Raw genomic sequence first — 18,743 nt, 5'->3', positions numbered from 1 at the left:
GCCCACGCTACCCAGTCCCAAACCGCCGCCTCCCACTCCGCTATCTCATAGCATCTGCACCGGCACAGCCATGGATCTCTCTCTCGAGAGTCTCGTGTTCTCGACTCTCCCTCTTCCTCTCAGGCAGCGTGTGTTTGTGTTGTCTAAGATGTCCCGCGGGTGAGATTGAGAACGTCGGCCGGGGAACGGGGAACCGGCCAGTTATAAAGGAGAGGTGCAAACGGGGCGGTGAAATGTAAATTTACCGCTTCTGTCCGTCCCACTGACAGGTCCATCCCATGCTTCCACTTCCTTTATTTGACCGTGTTGTAGGCACCGTAATTATACTTCTGCACGCTGATGGCCCCACTTGTCAGAGCCTCGACGGAATAGATTGCGGCGCAAGAAGTTTTTTTGTTTTGGGGATCCGTTGAGGGATGGAATGACGGCGACTCCTGCTGGCTCCTAGGATGGTAATGGGTCGAGAAAACCCGTTGGGCTACTGGACCGGTCCAAAACATCAAGTCTATTGGGCCCAGCCTCATGTGAAATCTGGGGCAGGGGAGCCGGCTAACATCGACCCATCCGGAAGATCGGCCTGCGACGATGGAGTCGGCCGCCGTATCGCCTCACACCTGCACACTGCACAGAGCCATTCTAAAAAAAAAAACTGCACCCAGCCGTGGCCGCTTCAACCCTGGGGCATGTGGAACTTCCAATCAAACCTCAGGGTATTATCTATGCATAACTACGTTTGCCCTTAAAAAAAAATCTATGCATAACTACGTCGATATGTAATGGAACTTGCAAAAGAGAATGGTGAAGTTTTCAGTGATGCAGACCCCCCACACGGGCATTGCGATGTTTAACATGGTTCTCCTCGAGTTCATTCAAGATTGGAATGTTGAAAACAAGTTGTTCTCAGTCACACTGTATTACACAACAAATGAGATCGTGGTGACCCAGCTTGGGTGAGATATTGTTTTTCCGTATTTGTCTACAACGCGCTGACTTTATATATTGCTTCCTACGGCAGTTCCATCTTAAGAGTGCATTCCACTGATTGATTTATTTTCTCTCGATTCCACAGCCTGGGCATGATCACTCCCTTGAGAAAAGATACCATCAGGGTGTTTTCTGCTTTTGCTTTCGAACTCGGCTCTAGAAAACAGACACGTTAAGCCTTTCCTCACATTTACTCAAAATTTGGGGAAGGAGTAAACATGCTCATCTTGTCAGAGAAGTTTTTCAATGTGCGTGAACCAGTGCATCCTTCCGGACTTTAAGTAGCTTCAGACTTCATGCTGTTCAAGACTTCAAGTATCTCGGATTGCTCCAATGTGTTAGTGTTTCCTCATATCTCAGAATTTTTCTTAGTTCAGCGTTCAATAATGCCCTGCACATGTTTCAAAACAATATTATAATGCTGGACAGGACTGGATACATTTTTATAACACTTCATTCTTCCAATGGCACCAAAAGAACTACAAAAGTTCCTGGTAAGATCTTAGATGTGTAAAGCACAACTCAAGAGTAAACAAAGGAGCCGTGGTTCTGAAAACAATACTGCCAGAGTTCAGAGATCCAGTACTGCAGCCATAGACTTTCATGCATCTCGCAAATGGCATCCTCCTACATTAACTTCAACATTGTAATCTAAACATTACCAAAATACCCATGCATGCTCCTCTCTGACTAAAGATTTTGACCTGAAATAGAAAACGGGTTGAAATTGTCCACCTTGTTCTGTCAAATCCTTCCACGGCTCAGCCATACTGTTGGTGTTGGCGCTCTTCCAGCCGGTGTGGCTGATGTTCTGCCATCCCATCCAACAGCACCCTCCATTGATCGCATTCTTCTGTCATTTCTGCCCCTTGCGCACTGATCCTCCAGGCATCCTAAATTTTGGTCTAGAGGCAATTAGGTGGGCAAGAGATACAGTGATAGCAAGAATAGAGATATTAGCACTATTAGCACTGCGTTCCTTTAATATCATCACTTAGTGGCGATTGAGTTCTGAGAGCAAACAACTCAGATTATGACAGGATCACGGACAGCTATCCTTTGCTTAGGGAGCAGACAGGAAGGGATGGAAAACGCCGAAGCATCTCTTCACTTTCACCTTCCCTCCCATGGTCATGCCATTTATTGCTGTGTGGCATCACGGGCGACTCCATTTCGGATGAGACAGACGTCCAGATTAAGGACCAACATGCAAGGTGTCAACATATAGGTGTGGTTATGTAGAAGTATTGCAAACGGTTTTTAAAAACAAGTCTCAGTAGACCCATGGACCATGGCTAAGTGCAGTTTCATGTATAATTTCATTTGTAAGAAGATAAGCTTTCTGCATTTGTTGATTCCTTAACCACTAAACCATGTGTACTGTTGGTTGAGGTCCATACACATGCAAAAATGCAATACATTCTTGAAAGTAGACCAATAGAGGAACTTCACTGAGCAAGGATTCTATACCAATTTTTCATGAATTTTGAAATTGGTCTATATAAGTTAGGCTTAAATTTGGAAGTCGAGATATATTAGGAGATAAGACTTTCAATTAGATAGAGTTAGTACTTGCCAGGAAGTCCTATTGCAAGGAGATGTTTGCATTATAGCACGAGAAAGAGTTACCAATCTATGTTCCTCCACATCAGGACGTGATGATTATGCACTTTTATCTTCTCTTGAACCCTTTTTCTTGCTCTGGACAATCTGATTCTTAATCTCTACTGAAGCTACAGATGCCAGTGCAGGCTGAGCAACATAATCTTCAGCAGTCACTCCCAAAAAGCATCCCAAAGATAGATTATGGTATCCCTGAAATACCATAACAAGAAACTCAGTGGCACCTTGTTAAGAGCCTAATAGCATGCTGATTAGCTAACAAAATGTGTTGCTGCATACAAGATAAAGCTCAGGTCGTTTCTGGTGATTGCATGTCCCATAAAAACTTCTTAGGGCCAATTCTTTTCGGCTTACTAGACCGGCTTCTCCGAGAAGCTGCCCTCCCCCAGCTTCCTGGAGAAGCTGCCACCTAAATTTGATTAGGCTACAAAACTAGTTTGGCCTAAACTACTTTATATGTCAAACTAAATCGGAGATGCGGCTTCTCCAAGAAGCTAGATGAGGGCAGCTTCTAGGAGAAGCCAGTCCTAGAAGCCAAAAAGAACGCAGCCTTAATTGTATGTTATAGAAAAGGGTGTCTGTAGCTCAATAAATTCAGGACAAGTACACAAAACATATTCAGGACTTACTGGGGATGACGTTCATTTCCATGGTTCCATATCCCGTAAAAACTTATCTCAAAATCCTTTTTGACAGGACTATGTACAACCTCTATAAAGAACAAACGCACAATGCTGCAAAAGACAAAGAATTTGACATGCACTTTGGCAGCGAAGTCCCACCACTAGCTTCTATACTGGGGAGATAGAGAGCAGGAACTCAGGCGTCAACCTCTGCAGCAGTATGCCGCAGAAAGGGCAAAGTGGAACAGCAGGTGCTGAATAAAGCGATTCCTCATCATGATTGCCACCCAAAGGGGATGTCATCATGGTGAAGAAGGTCTCAGGTACCAGCTTGTCAACCATTCCTCCACAACATGCACAATACCAGATTGGTTGCAGAACAGAGCACAAACGCATCGATGCTGTGCATCTTGACAACTTGTGCCTTTCAGCTGGAGCAATAGAAGGATCAACACCTCCACACAAGGCTACATCAGGTGACTCAAAGTGAACTGGTGCAGAGCAATAGGCACAGGTTTCGTCAACTGAGTATTCACACACAGAGTCGATCCTGCAAAAGGAAAAGAGTTAAGAAGCAGATAGAATATCCAATTCTACGTTTCAGTGCACTAGAAAACTAACATGTTTAATGTCCTTTCAGAAACAAAAACTACAGTGGATGATCAATAAATTTAGCAAACATAAATACCTTCTTCCTAGATCTTTGATAGCCGAACTGAGAGACTTGAGTTGATTACACACTCCACTATTCATAGATACCCAAGAATCCATCTGGGCAACTCCAACAGGAAACCACCTGTTTTGTGAGCCCTTGAGAAAATACGAAGTTCGACTCAAGACAGCAGAAAAAGTGAAAGCCACAAGCCTCTCTCGTAGCTCTCTTTCACTGCTTGCTAGAAGATTGTTCCATAAATCAGTTGAATGACTGCTAAGCATTACTTTTCTACAGATAATATTCAGCAAGTGAAGCTTCCGCGAGCTGGCCTTGGAGATCATGTCATTTATAGACTCATATGGGATATCGACAGAAACACAATGTTGGTCATCTGAAATCCATTTATTTAGTATGATCTCCAGAAATGTTGGTGCATATTTCTTGATCACTTGTAGTGCAGCTATGACATCCCATAAGACAAGTCCTGTTTGACTTTTTTCATATTTCTTCAATGACCAAAAAATGTTGGATCCCCACCATAATAAGTTAGTCACAGATAACATTGCAGATTGTTGACTGCAGATATGAATGCTCTTGTCTAGTGGGATACCAAGGAACTGACCACCAATCCAAATAAACTCTACCACTGCCTTTTGTGTCCTGTTGTTTTTGTTAACAAAAAAAATGTTAACATGGTGATGCACTTAACAAACACTAGCACAATACCTGTGCGTTGCAACGGACTATAAAAAAACATTACATATTTAAAGAGAATGTTGTACTATAAAAAAACATTACATATTTAAGTGTCACAACTTGTCTACATACTCATGTACCTACACACTAAAACGCATCTAGATACATACGCATGTGCCTACACTCTTAAACGCATCTAGATACATGTGCATCTAGACAAAGTTGCGACACTTAATATTAGTTCTCATCTCAAGTGATGCAGTCTCAAGGTGTGATTGTGATGGACTGCCGTCACCAATTGGGTCTTTTAATAGGAGTAAAGATTATCTCAAAGCGATCATTACACAAACGTTCCCACTACAAGACTATTACTTTCCATATTGAGTTCATGAACAAAAATACCTGGCTTGATACATCTGATCTAACATATTCGGATCCAAGCTGCGGACCTGAAAGAGATGATGTTCATCAATTGTTGTAGTTTATATATGTATGCTGAAGTACAAAAACTGTGCAATTGAGCAATGTATACCAGATATAAGGAAAAGCCTAGAGCATACCACAGCAATCATTAGTTCTCCAGGTGCAGGTGTAAGACCATAGCATCGATCAGATACTTCTGATAGCTGCATGCGCATTACAGATGCCAATTGGAAAGATAAGAACTCACATGCAAGAAATGGGAAAGGACAAAAAAGTTGAGTTTCAGTTTTACATTTGTTGATTCTTTTTGCTCCAGGAAATTTGTGTGCAGAGGAATTTCTTGAAGGTGATTTTTTTCAAAGATCCAACAGCGTGCAGAATTATCCTGATAAAGGAAAACGTCAGGAATCATCACTACAAGAGGGCTTAAGATAATAACAGTGTGCGCTATAGTATGATTCAGGTTCAAGACTATGGACATGGGAGTTACCTACGGTAATCAATAAATATTTAGCTTTTTGAGTGATTAGAAACATATTTATCAAAGCTAAAATAACTCCATCAAATACTGGAGAACTCAAAGGGGGCTCATAAACTTTTAGCAATTACAACAAAACTTGGATGGCAGTATCAAAAGGTACCGGCATTGGCACAATAGTACATGGCCATCAGTAGTTCAGTACTGGTACAGCGTATGTTAAGGGACCAAGATAATTGTCCAGAAAAAGCTCAAGTGATCAAGTAGCTTTGCAGCTCATGTAATTTCACCATAGGTCTGCATGCTCTGTTGAACTTTTCACATATGTCCTCAAATTTTCAGTTACTTCAATTACACCATCTCTCAGATGAACAATACCGACATACTTGCATAGGCATGCCGTGCCGTAGCAGCATGTGATGTACTGGTATGAACGATGGATGTTCAAATGGTACTGTCAGTTGAGAACAACATCCTATCTCACAATGTTGGTAACATGTATTTTGTTAATTCAAGTCAATATGGAGTGCTCTCTGTAATTTTAACAATCAAATAAAAATATATTGCCCATACTGCTATGTTAACAAATATGTGAGGACTACGGCATTGTAGGGAGTAACTGCGTCCTCACTCCTCAGGGGGCTAGCCTAACATGACATGATTTCTTTAGGCTAACACAATCAGAAGGAATTGATCAGAGAGTGGTGACAAGTCAATGCACCTGACTGCAGCTGTATAAACAGTGGCCATCCAACCCCCATGATAAACCAGTCACCTATAGTAATGTTGACAATTAGTTGTATTTTACTGAAGAGCAAGGCTATTGAATTACAATGAAAATTTACCACTCGGTCATGTGCATGACATGCACTGCTGTTCTTAATTATGTTGGTGCATAGATCAAATGTCCATGTTTCCAGTGACCCAGATACTCTCCCGACTGCCAAATTGAGCTCATACTGAGGCTGAGCTGGTAGAGACGATGAAATTGACGAGACTGGAGCTGACGAAATAGTGGTGACCTGATCAATGGAAGATTTTAGAACTGAATATGCAATTAGAGGAGTCAGAAAAAGTAAAGTGAAAGACAAGCATGTATATATTGATTAGATGTTGCATCAGTTCTTAGTGTCCATTATCAACTTCTATGCATCAAAATAAAACCAGTATAAGTACAAGCTGCTGCTTAATACATACCTCTGTCACTAATGAAAATGGAACTCCTTTTACATCTGTACATTGATTTAATTCTTTGATATCACCTGACCATATCTTCACACTGAAAAGGAAAGAATTATCCAATATGAGACATGGAAGGATTAACTATCATCTATTTGAGAAGGAATACATAATAATTAGAATATAAAATTTAGTAGTTGGCCAAGTCGCAAGTTTTTTATTTTCGTTTATTAATTAAAGGCACGAGCATGAAAAGGCATGGCTCATGCTCACAGTTCTCTATTCTGCTGATGTAGCCAGTTGGACCTTGATCCAAAATAGCTTGAAATATCTTTTTGTAATTGATTAGACATAGTTATCATTTTCCATCATGTCATGAATCACTAATAGTTCAGCAAAACCATTTAAAACGAACAATAAGTTTATACCTTTACAATGAATAGGCATAATTGTGCTTACCTTCCATCTGTGCATCCAGTTGCTAAAAGCAATGAGCACTTTGAGGAGCTTGCAGAGAAAACTTCCCAGCTCATGGCACTAACCCATGAATTATGAGCTTGGAGAACTCCAATGAGTATTGGATCTCTGTAAACAGTGCAAACATCTATTGTGTAGTACACGGGCTTATGTATTTTCCAAAATGAAACATCCCCAGACTTCGAACCAACAGCAAGAATGCACCAACGGGAAGCATCATGTGCCAGCAAAACTGGAGACCATGCAACTACGAGTGAAGACAAAACTGCATTGCGATATGCATATTGTTTTGCTGTGATATGAGGAAGAAGTTTGTTCTCTCCATTGCAAGAAAGTGGTTCTTTGGTATTTTGTGAGACGCCTTGCCTGATTACGACAGCCATTTCATGTACAGGCTTGACGATCTGGATTACGATTGGGAGAAGTAAAATCAAGTGTGATATAAAAGACAGTCATGTAGTGCATTCTCTGAAATAGTTTAAATTTCGCCAGAAAATTGGGTATTCCTTTGCTAAGAGACAACATAATTTTCCTTTTAAACGTTAAAGATAGCGTACATGGCAACGTGAAAAGTACTCCCTCCGATCCATATTAATTGTCGAAATATTACATGTATCTAGACAATTTTTAGGCATAGATACATCCATTTTTGGCCAAATTTGAGACAATTAATATGGATCGGAGGGAGTACTAAAATCATACCTTTTTCATGGATCTCTTCATTGTCTTAGAGCATGGGTTCAGTGAAAAGTCTGCATCCTCTGAAGCACCTAAATCATCTTGATCCTCATTATAAACATAGCTTTCAACCCTACAATCATGAAAATGTAAATGAAATAAATTGGGTCACAATATATGTAACATAAAAAAAATGCTATTCCAGTCTTGTAAAAACGAGGATGTTACTGCTAATTATTCTGCTGGGTTTTGTTTGACTTAATGCAAGTATATTGAGTTGATTTGAGCAACCGAACAGATGGACTTCTGTGATGAGCCCAACGTTAATTTATCAAAATGCTACCAAATTAATTTCTCTTGTAGGAACCTACTTGTCAAATCTTGAGTTCTAATTATTTTTCTCTTATATTTAATCGAGCTTGTTTGAAGTTGCCTTTGCTGAGTGGTGTTCTCTGCAAATCAATAAATTCAAAATTATATTTGATTTCCCTCTCCTTACTGGGCCATTTTTTTTCTCGCAGCCCATCTCCCAGATACTAATAATAATAACATTTACCAAAGTCAGGATTGGTAACGAACCAAATATATACCAAATTTGGTCAATATTACGAAATATGCAAACCAAAATGTTGGCATCTTGGGTTTTTGGACTGAACACCTCCTATGTACCCTTATGTGTGGTAGATGAGGCTAATATATCAACAGTTAGTACTCTATACAATAGCTAAGATAAATATAGTTTAGCTTGACTTGCCTTTTTTTTCTATCATAACTATCAATACTACAACAACAGTCCTAGTCTCCTAGATGAGCATACCAGCACACCATACGGTGACAGATATTGCATTATATACTAGCCCACCTTTTTGTATCTTTCTAAGCATGGGAGATACTTAGAAAGTTAGAATGCTCTTTTCAGTTTGCAGTATTCGCAAATTATTCCTAGATCTCTGCTAGTCTAATGGAAGAAAATGGGTATCAAACTGACGAAAACGAAATAGAATGAGGTGTTATATTGCAATTTACTCACTTATGACTGGAGGCCATCATTCCTCACTAAGCATTGAACTAAGAAAGAAACTTTCTAGTATTTTAAAGACATAAGTTATGTCCCAGAAAACACGCGTAATTTTGAATGAAACACAGTGGCATCTAGGCCCGTTTCCTTGAGGAAAACAAGTGCTGGATTAAGTCAAGGCTCGTACCGTAGAAAACTTCTGAACACATTGGCAAGCAAAACAAAAATCACACAAACTACTTTCCTTTATCGAATCACTAAGGCAAGTGAATCAATATTACACTTGTGCTCTGCGGATATTAGTTTTTATATACATTTTCTTGAACTGAGCCCTTTGGACTATCTTTTTATTTCAAAACTTAGTGATGTTTTTCAATGTAAAGCCATTATGATTTAATACAAAAGAATCATTCACCTTGCTGGTTTCCTTTTTCTCCGTCCAGGTCCAGGACCTCTGGAGGAAAGAGGTTCTTGTAACTCACCAGCATATCCTGTGCCGTGTGTGTGCTCATTATTTAACTCCTCCTAATGTAGAAAAGAAATTTTTCAATAACAGAATTCCAAGACAATCAGGAAAACATCAGTGCTGGAGTGGAAGGGAGCATACCTGCTGAAACAAATCCGGACCATCATCCTCTCCAAAGTTTATATCTTGGTAATAATTAAACAACAACTGAGATATATCCGCAACCTAACCAATAGATTCGAAGTTGATGAGCATAATGGTATCTGCGACCTATACTAACTGACAACTTCAAATTGACAGGAGCGATACAACGAACGAAAACAGGAAATTAAATATTTGGAAAGAACAAACCTTTGCAGGATTTAACAAAAAAACTACAGTTAGTGTTAAAAATTGAGATTGCAAAGAGCAACTTTTCTTTTGTTTGTTTGTAACAGAATAAAACAATTGTTACCATATACAGTTCGGAATGCAAACTAGGTGAAGTTGTTAATAGTGACCTCATTATAAGTTTTAGTTCTCAAATAATATTTATTTACAGATACTGACAAATAAATTAAGTTGTTCATATGTGGATCATGACAGTTATGGTCCTAAGTGAAAAGAAATTTTTCCCTTGGAAACAATTATAAGAAAAAACAGAAATCCGGTATCCATCCCCAGCTGTCTTAGCATGAAAAAATTATTTCAAGATTGTCTATGAACCCAGTTAAATGCACATTAGCAAACAGGCTTACCTTAACCCAGTCATCACAAAGTTCATAAACTGGCGGACGGTAAAGATTCACATGGCCATCAACAGTACAGACAGCCAGCAAACAACTGGAAAAGTCATCCACATAGACGAACATGTTAGGCAACAAGAAGAACATAGGAACCTAATATATCAGTCAAAATATCATACCTAGCATTAGGAGCAAATCCTTGTTGAGACCATGAAATTGACCGTGCACATGGTTCGGTATCACGGGCCAAGGATGTTGGCACTAAACATGGTTCAAAGAGATCTGCAAGTGTTGAGAGGGTTTAGAGGGAAAGCAAGAACTGTTACATTTATCAATTGTCATAAAGCAGCTAACTAATTAAAATGTCTCTTAGAAGAGTTTTCTTTTCTCTTTATCTGAATGGCATATCATATTTTGACCGTGATATTGATGTTCATAAATTTCTAATTACAGTGTAACTGAAATGTTTAATATGTCCTACAAATTCGAATAAACTAGCTAAATACACATGCTTTGCGACGGAATAAAAAATAAGTATATTGCATGAGTTGTCAAAATGCATCATGCATGTGCCTCGTATCTCTAATGTTGTGCTAACAGTTACCTCAAAATATATGTCAATCCAAACAAAACATAATCAAAAGTTCATGATACGTGTATCTATCACATAGAATGGATGGCTACAGTGATTTCTGAGCAATCCAGGGAGTAGCCGTTTTAGAGTGAACCAACGACCACCAACTCAGATATTTACAAGACCAAAGATAAAGATGTGTGTGTTAATCATCATCATCATCCTTTGGATGGTCCTTCATAATCGCAACCAAAGGACTCCCAATGTATACAAAGATAACTACAGACCTTGAATTCTCACAAGAACTGTTCTCACAGTGCAATCATAATAAAAAAAAAGCATCTCAAGATTGTACTTCTGTTCCACTTAATTGTGGATATCAAACTGCATGAGTATTCTACTAGCATCAGCATGTACTGTACATCAAAAGGAACCTAGAGTAATGCCTGTGTTTAACTGAAGACCTACCGTCTCTGTTAACCACCCCTATGGGGAAAGGATCGCTAGGGCGAAGTAAAGCAATTCCACGAGGCCCATCAAGTGATGCTGGGTTCTAGAAGACACACGATGAATGCAAGGTCAATATAACAGATGAACCATCACAATGACTGAGAGTGGATGTGAAGGTAAATTGGGGTGGCGAAATTTCACATACCAGGATAGTGATGACGTGACCGGAGGCAACAGCCACCAAGTTCTCACTCGACCAAGCAATTGCATTTGGATAGGACGGGGAAGCAATCAGGGTAGTGGCTTGGTAATGCGCAGCCATGGCACCACGGGCGGAGGAAGCCCTACCTTGATATTTGCCTCGGTTATGGCACCACGGGCGGAGGAAGCCCTACCTTGATATTTGCCTCGGTTACGAATTGGGGAAGATTAAAGGAAATGAAACGGGAAGCTAAAGGGCGGAATCCGTTAGTGGGATGACGGAAGGAGAAACGGTCGGGAGGGAGAGAATCGTAGGGGAGATCAACCGGCGGTGGCGGTGGCGGTGGCGGCGCTCGCGCGAGGAGGAAGATGAGCGAGGGCTGGGTCGCCGGCAGCGAGATGGGCCAGGAGGAGCGACGGGTGCGGGTGCGGCTCGCGAAGTATTTCTGTTCGCGATACCTTGATGGAGCTCCGGCCCTGAGAAAGAATTCTGTGCCGGGCCGGGCACAACCGGGATAAGCCCGCCAGACTTTCAGGCTTCGCCAAAAAACCCGGCCCGTTGGCCAGCTATAGAGGGAAAAAACATTTGCGATTTATTTTCAGAAAACCACCTTTTTTATAGAAAAATTACTCAACCATAATTATTGGGCTAATTACTTACAGATAACCAAAGTTATGGTGTTTAGGGCATTTGGCAGGAGTACCAACTGGTGGGGGACTCCGATAATATATCAAGTTTTTTTTGACAGCAAAGAACCTATTCATCCTCGACTGCTATCTCGCCGGTCCGGAACATCCCTTTTCTCCGATCCGCGCATGCAGCTTTTCTTTTCTTCTACTTGAAAACTTCCTGGTTGTTAGTATCCCTAGGAATTACTCCTTCCGTCCCATGTTAAGTGACTCATGTTTGCCCAAATATGAATGTATCTATGACTAAAAAGCGTCTAGATACGTGTAATCTCGCAGTATTTGGACAAATTTGAGTCACTTAATATGAGACCGAGGGAGTATTTGTTTTGGCCCCTCGCTTTCCGTTGCCAGCCTGAGACGTGAGGACCCAACTCTCTTTCCGCCTATTCGATTGGTAACGAGTCCTTCCAGACAAGGCAGTTGGCGGAAACACTGATCAGCCTTTTGTGTGGGCGGAAAGGCCCACGTGGCAGTTGCTAGACATTCCACCAATCTAGATTTGGCAATTGATTTGGGAGGAGGCTAGTTTTGACAATTCCGTTTTTCAAAGGCCAAAACAGCAGAAAAATTCGTCGCGCCAACGCAACCCCCGACGACGCAGCGCGCGACGCAGCTGTCAACGTGGCATAGCTGGTTGCTCTCCCAGTCCCGCCCGCAGTGGTATATAACTATAGATTAGATACGCGATAGTACTCGTCTGCATGTACGTCGCAGCCTCCCGCGTTACTACACAGTTAAGCTGGTCTGATCTCTCCTCCGAACCGGCGACAAGGCGGAACTTGAGAAAATTTATCCAGTTGCACGACTTTAACGTCGACACGTTAATAGAATCAATTTCAATTATTATTTTTACCAATAATAGCATGTACAACAATTCCTAATATGTATAATTTGACATAGTGAAAGACATAATGTGTGCTAAAAAACAGTGACAATCAAGCACTAACCAAAATGAAGAAATTAACGGCAAATTTAGAGGATAATTTTTTTTATCGGTAACATATCCTCATTGAACCAGAGAATTAGGGAATTGAGGCATCCTAGAGCAATTGAGCCAGTGACTGATAGAGCTACTCTACGTGATCAACTGGACGGAGGCTTTACTAAGACTTCGATCGCGCATCGTCGACTGAAAGATAGCGGGGAGGGAAACGAAGCGATCGATCGAGCAGAACTACACGTATCATCCACTCGGCCAATCATCCTAGAGGCCTTGTTGGTGAGTACATACAGGCCAGACGCCCGCGGTAAATGGGCCATGCGGCCACGCGACCATTTTTGGCTTTTGATTCGGAAAATTTCAACGCCCTGGTGCACCTTGCCTCACACAGCCTGGTGCACTAGACAATCACAAGGCTTAATCAGTACTAACAAAAGTTTTGGACCCTGGTTCATGTGCACCAGCGAGGGCTCAAGTAGCTCCGCCCTGGCCTAGCCCGTGCTGCATTCGCCTCCGTTCGGTACGTACTTACTCTAAGTGCATACTAGTAAAGAACATGTTTTCACTGATGGGTGAGTGTTTGGAGGGAGAGATCAGGGGACGGTTTGGAGGAAGAGATCAAGGGACGGTCGGATCAACTGGATCGTTAGATTTGCTACATAAACGTCGCGGATCATCTTGATCTAGCATTACTTGCACTTTATTTTTAGTGGGTGTAGATCAGAAGATGCTTGAACTAGCAACTTTTTAAAGAGTTAATTCCATTTTTTACCCCCAAGTTCCAACTTTTTGACAGCTTTTACCTCATTTAGTGGCATTCTCGTCTTTGTTAAATGGGGTAAAAAAAAAGCTGTCAAAAAACTGGAACTTGGGGTAAAAAGTAGAATTTACTCTTTTTTAAATGGAATTCATGTGCATACCTGAAATCAATCAGCCATGCACCCCAACACAATACACAGACACTCTTTTATCGGCACGAACAAAGCTCTTCTCTCATTTTTTTCAGTCTCCACGCTTCCTTCGCAGCTAGAAACACAATTTTTCTCTACTCGAACACTGCGTACGGTTGGTCTGGCGATCGTCAGCGATGCATGCTACCACTGTCACTCTGCCAGGCACCCACCTAACTGTCAGTGGAGAACACTTAATTGATGGGCACAGTGCTAACCGTCCGTGTCCGCAGTGCGTGCACCAAAACGATAAACTAAATTGTTGGTATAGATGACCAAATTGAAGAACTAAATTGAATGATTGAATCTCATACATGTTATTCAAATATTGTCTTGACATAATTTCTCATCAGAAATATATGCAACCACCTACGCATGCTCAGACGATGGCGGTACAGTCGGATGGCAGCCACAACCTAGGATGCATTGCTCTCTAGTTGCAAAGCAAGGCCCTATTGTGTCTAAACAGCAGTAACACAAATTATCTCGGCAGGTTAAATTTCCGCAGATGCAAATTTGGAGCTTGTTGCTATCTACCTCTTCAATTGTACGACCTGCAGGCAATCGAGGATGTATAGGTTAAACTAGCTTTTGTGGTTAAATTTTAAAAGAAATCATCGTAGACCGGTAAAAATGAGATTATAACGAACAAAAAAAATTCAACACCAAAACTTTATCAGAATTCAAAGATAATTCGAATGATTGTTTGTATATACTTACACTGGCAAAGTATTGTCGTGCATGTTGCTGAATAATTAGGTAATTTCGATGAATATTTAATTCAGAAAAACAATGTGTAAAACATGTATCATATTATATCATGCAAACTAGACAAATTAAATAGCAACGCACAACAATAAAACTCATCTAATTTCACGGCATGAATAATAAAACTACTAATCAAAATCAACAAGAAAGAGCAGATTACGTACGTTGTTGTATTCTTTTCTTGTGTTTGTTTGTTGAGGTCGGTGACGAGTCCGGCGGCGTAGCAGCCGCCTTGACTACCTCCTGGGCAGCGGCCAGCGCTTGCGCTTGCGCCTGTGCAGCAGCAGTTGCCTGGGCTTAGAGTTGGGCAGCCTGCTGCTGCTGAGCTAGAGCGGCAACCTGAGCCGCGGGATCTCCGAGGTCGTCAGCCATTGGTGATGAAGATGCCAACGAAACAGGGACGTGAAGAAGCGAGCAGTCACGTGAGAACGCTCCCCAAAAACCTTATCGACTGTCTCCCGGGCAGGATCTCGAAGGTCGGGGTTCCGGAGGCCTGCTCTCCCGGCGATCTGTGCACGCAGTCGACGGGATGGAGTAGCAGTTGGCGGCGAACAGCGAGATTGGATCGTGGGCGTGACGGCTAGGGTTGTGACATCGTCCGTCCGGAGGCCGCGGTCGTATTATTAGACTTCAGTTCGGTTTAGGAAACCAAAACCGACTCCGCAATTATCGGGATTTATTACGCGTCCGCAATGGATTCCGACTGCCAAAAAGATAAGCACAGCTCGAACTCGAACTCGATCCATGAAACGCGGCGCGCGCGTCATGACGAGGCGAGGCGAGCGGAGGAGGAGGAGGAGGAGGAGCGCGCGTGGGGATTTCTCTTACTCACTTGCTCAAGAGGTGAGAATCAACATACCTTATATATTGGTCCAACTCCCCCTAAACTAGCAAGGTGAGACTATTCCCACTTCCTCATCCCACTCCATGAATGGGTTTTTGAGATTTTCCAAGAATTAATTTCAGATTGGGTCTTGGGCCTAACCCAAAATTCCAACAATCCCCCACAATATCTCATAAGCACATAAAATTGTCGTTGATCCAAAACTCTATTTTTGATATACCAGCGTTTCAGTGTAGAGCGGTTAAGGTTGAACATCCACCTAAACAAATAGCTTCACTCACGCACAACTAAACAATGGACAAACCTTGAATTGTCAGTTTTCTGTGTTAGAGCTTCACTAAATTGTTGTCTGGTACTGGGCTGCCGAATGCTACCCTGCGGTGTGGAGCATATAAGTCATTCTCCAGGCCTTTTCATGAGCTTACTAGAGACCACCCAAATCTCATAGACTGCGACCAACAGTCAGGCTCATATAGGTGTGTTCTTTAGAGACCACTCTGTAGGACAGTATCTCCCTTGCAAATTAATGCAAAGTGTTAGAAAACATTATGTTAAACAACCTACCATACAGTACACGAGAGTAATGTATCGTCAACAGAGTGGGATAAAGAATGTGCACTCTTCTCAGTTATCCAATGACTTGTTTCCCAGGTCCTAATTCACGGGATCTCCGATCATATAGGTTGGTTTACTGCCATGGTAACTCACGTGGGTCGCAACCCCATCTCCCTTGATGCAGATTCTATCACATTCGTTGATAGACCCTTTGTAAAGGGATCTGCCAGATTGTTAGCCGTTGGGATATATCCCAATGCTATTATTCCGGAATTTCTCATTGCTCTGACAGATTTCAGACGTCTCATGACGTGTCTTGATGACTTCATGTTATCTTTAGAACTGTTCACTTTGACTATCATAGTTTGATTGTCACAGTTCATAAGAATCGCCGGTATTGATTTTTTAACAATCGGCAAATCCATCAAGAGCTCACGAAGCCAGTCGGCTGCAACCGTGGATGTATCTAATGCTGAAACTTCTGCTTCCATTCTTTATCTGGTTAAGATCGTTTGCTTGCAAGACTTCCATGAAACAACGCCCCCTCTGAGTGTGAACACATATCCACTCGTGGCCTTTAGCTCATCAACATCATATATCCAGTTTGAATCACTATAACCCTCAAGTACCTTGGGGTGCCCAGTATAGTGTATACCATAGCTCATTGTGCCATTTAGATAGCGCATGACCCTCTCGAGTGCACTCCAATGATCATCTCCCGGATTCTTATTGAACCGACTCAGTTTGCTCACAGCAAAAGAGATGTCAAGTCTAGTTGCGCTAGCCAAATACATGAGCGAACCAATAATCTGAGAATATCTTAGTTGGTCTCTTCCAATTCTGTGATTCTTTCGAAGCAGAACGCTTGGATCATAAGGAGTTGGATAAGATTTACAATCAGCATAGCCGAAACGACTCAAGATCTTCTCCACATAGTGAGATTGCAACAAAGTGATCTCACCATTGTCGCCTCTCACGAGCTTGATGTTCAAAATAACATCAGCTACACCAAGGTCTTTCATGTCAAAGCACTTCGACAAGAAAGTCTTAACCTCTTCAATCACTTTGAGGTTAGTCCCAAATATTAGTATGTCATTGACATACAAACAAAGTATAACTCCCTCATCCCCACCATGGCGGTAGTATACACATTTGTCAGCTTCGTTTACAACAAAGCCGGCAGATGTTAAAGTTTTGTCAAAGTTCTCGTGCCATTGCTTAGGAGCTTGTTTCAGGCCATATAAAGACTTTAATAACTTACACACTTTGCCTTCATGACCCTTTATTACAAATCCATCTGGCTGGTTCATGTAAATTTCCTCATCCAACTCTCCGTTAAGGAAAGCTGTCTTAACGTCCATTTGATGGACGATCAGACCATATGAGGCAACCAGTGATAGTAATACTCTGATTGTGGTCAATCGAGCTACAGGTGAGTAAGTAACAAAGAAATCTTCACCTTCTTTCTGGGTAAAACCCTTGGCCACAAGCCGCGTCTTGTACTTCTCAATAGTACCATCAGGTCTAAGCTTTTTCTTGAATATCCACTTGCATCCTACAGGTTTGCACCCGTACGGACGGTTAACGACCTCCCAAGTACCATTAGCCATGATAGAATCCATCTCACTACGAATGGGTTCCTTCCAATAGTCTGCATCCGGAGATGCAAAGGCCTCATTAATGGTTTTAGGGGTGTCATCCAAAAGGTACACAATGAAATCATCACCAAAGGATTTAGCAATCCTTTGTCGCTTACCCCTAATAGGGGCTTCATTGTCATACTCCTCAGGAATCTCATCAAGTGTTTGTTCAAGATTTTCCACTGGAATGGCGGGTTCAGGAGCTACACCATGATCCTGATGTTCCTCTGAACTGACGGGTTCAGCAGGTACATCATGATCCTCTCTAGATGTGCTATGCATATCTCTCATGGGAAATATGTCCTCAAAGAATGTAGCATCCTTGGACTCCATAATTGTACCGATGCTTAAAGATACTCCAGAATTTACAACCAAGAATCTATAGCCAACACTCCGAAGTGCGTAGCCAAGAAAGACACAATCAATGGTTTTTGGTCCAAACTTACGCCCGGGCGTGATGGCTAGGGTTGTGGCGTCGTCCGTCCGGAGACCGCGGTCGTCTTATTATGTAGGCACGCAGGCGGACTTCGGTTCGGTTTAGAAAACCAAAACTGACTCCGCAATTATCGAGATTTGTTAAGCGTCCACAACGGATTCCGAGGCGAGGCGAGGCGAGGAGGAGCGCGCGTGGGGATTTCCCTTGCTCACTTGCTCAAGAGGTGAGAACCAACATACCTTATATATTGGTCTAAATCCCCCTAAACTAGCAAGGTGGGACTATTCCCACTTCCTCGTCCCACTCCATGAATGGGCTTTTGAGGTTTTCCAGGAATTAATTTCAGATTGGGCCTTGGGCCTAACCCAAAATTCCAACACATGCGAGGATAACCATCACGAGCATGACCACCCTCCTTCCCTCCATTATATTCTTTGTCAACACAAAGTAGATCTTCTGATACAGAGATGGTTTCTGTATGTGTCAAAACATGTACCGGTCACACGTTCAATATATATACACATAAATTGGTCTATTTTTAGTATTTAGTTGTTATGCCAAGGTCGGTGGTGTATCCATTGGTGTCTACATGCCACTATTGGAAATAATTGATTCTAGCCTGCTATCTTTGTCCTCCCAAATAAGATTAGAATCTCCCCTAATCAATGGT

At 41.8% G+C, this 18,743-nt stretch overlaps 1 protein-coding gene across 9 annotated transcripts; it reads right to left on the bottom strand.

Annotated features, from left to right (window-relative positions):
- Window positions 1-814: 814 nt before the first annotated feature.
- LOC100827917 lies at window positions 815-11,678 on the bottom strand. Of its 9 annotated transcripts, none has more exons than XR_002961739.1 (18): window positions 11,255-11,671; window positions 11,068-11,152; window positions 10,205-10,307; window positions 10,038-10,122; window positions 9,442-9,525; window positions 9,250-9,359; window positions 7,841-7,949; window positions 7,121-7,542; window positions 6,680-6,761; window positions 6,328-6,504; window positions 6,204-6,257; window positions 5,297-5,389; window positions 5,142-5,207; window positions 4,984-5,030; window positions 3,919-4,545; window positions 3,237-3,780; window positions 1,689-2,799; window positions 815-1,375 (listed from the first exon to the last, which is right to left on the bottom strand). XR_002961739.1 is itself a non-coding variant. In XM_024456850.1 (16 exons), exons 1-16 carry the CDS (start codon window positions 11,369-11,371, stop codon window positions 3,399-3,401), a joined length of 2,643 nt encoding a protein of 880 aa, XP_024312618.1. In that variant the 5' UTR covers window positions 11,372-11,671; the 3' UTR covers window positions 3,233-3,398. The 9 variants fall into 9 exon arrangements, 2 of the variants coding, with proteins under 2 accessions (XP_024312618.1, XP_024312619.1); XR_002961737.1 differs by having other exon boundaries at window positions 1,720-2,799; XR_002961742.1 differs by having other exon boundaries at window positions 2,614-2,799.
- Between the last annotated feature and the right edge of the window lie 7,065 nt (window positions 11,679-18,743).

The sequence above is a fragment of the Brachypodium distachyon genome, chromosome 1, assembly GCF_000005505.3.
Source record: "Brachypodium distachyon strain Bd21 chromosome 1, Brachypodium_distachyon_v3.0, whole genome shotgun sequence".
NCBI classification, from domain to species: Eukaryota; Viridiplantae; Streptophyta; class Magnoliopsida; order Poales; family Poaceae; genus Brachypodium; species Brachypodium distachyon.
The sequence above is the reverse complement of the archived record's forward strand: the minus strand, read 5'-3'. Positions and strand labels throughout refer to the sequence as shown.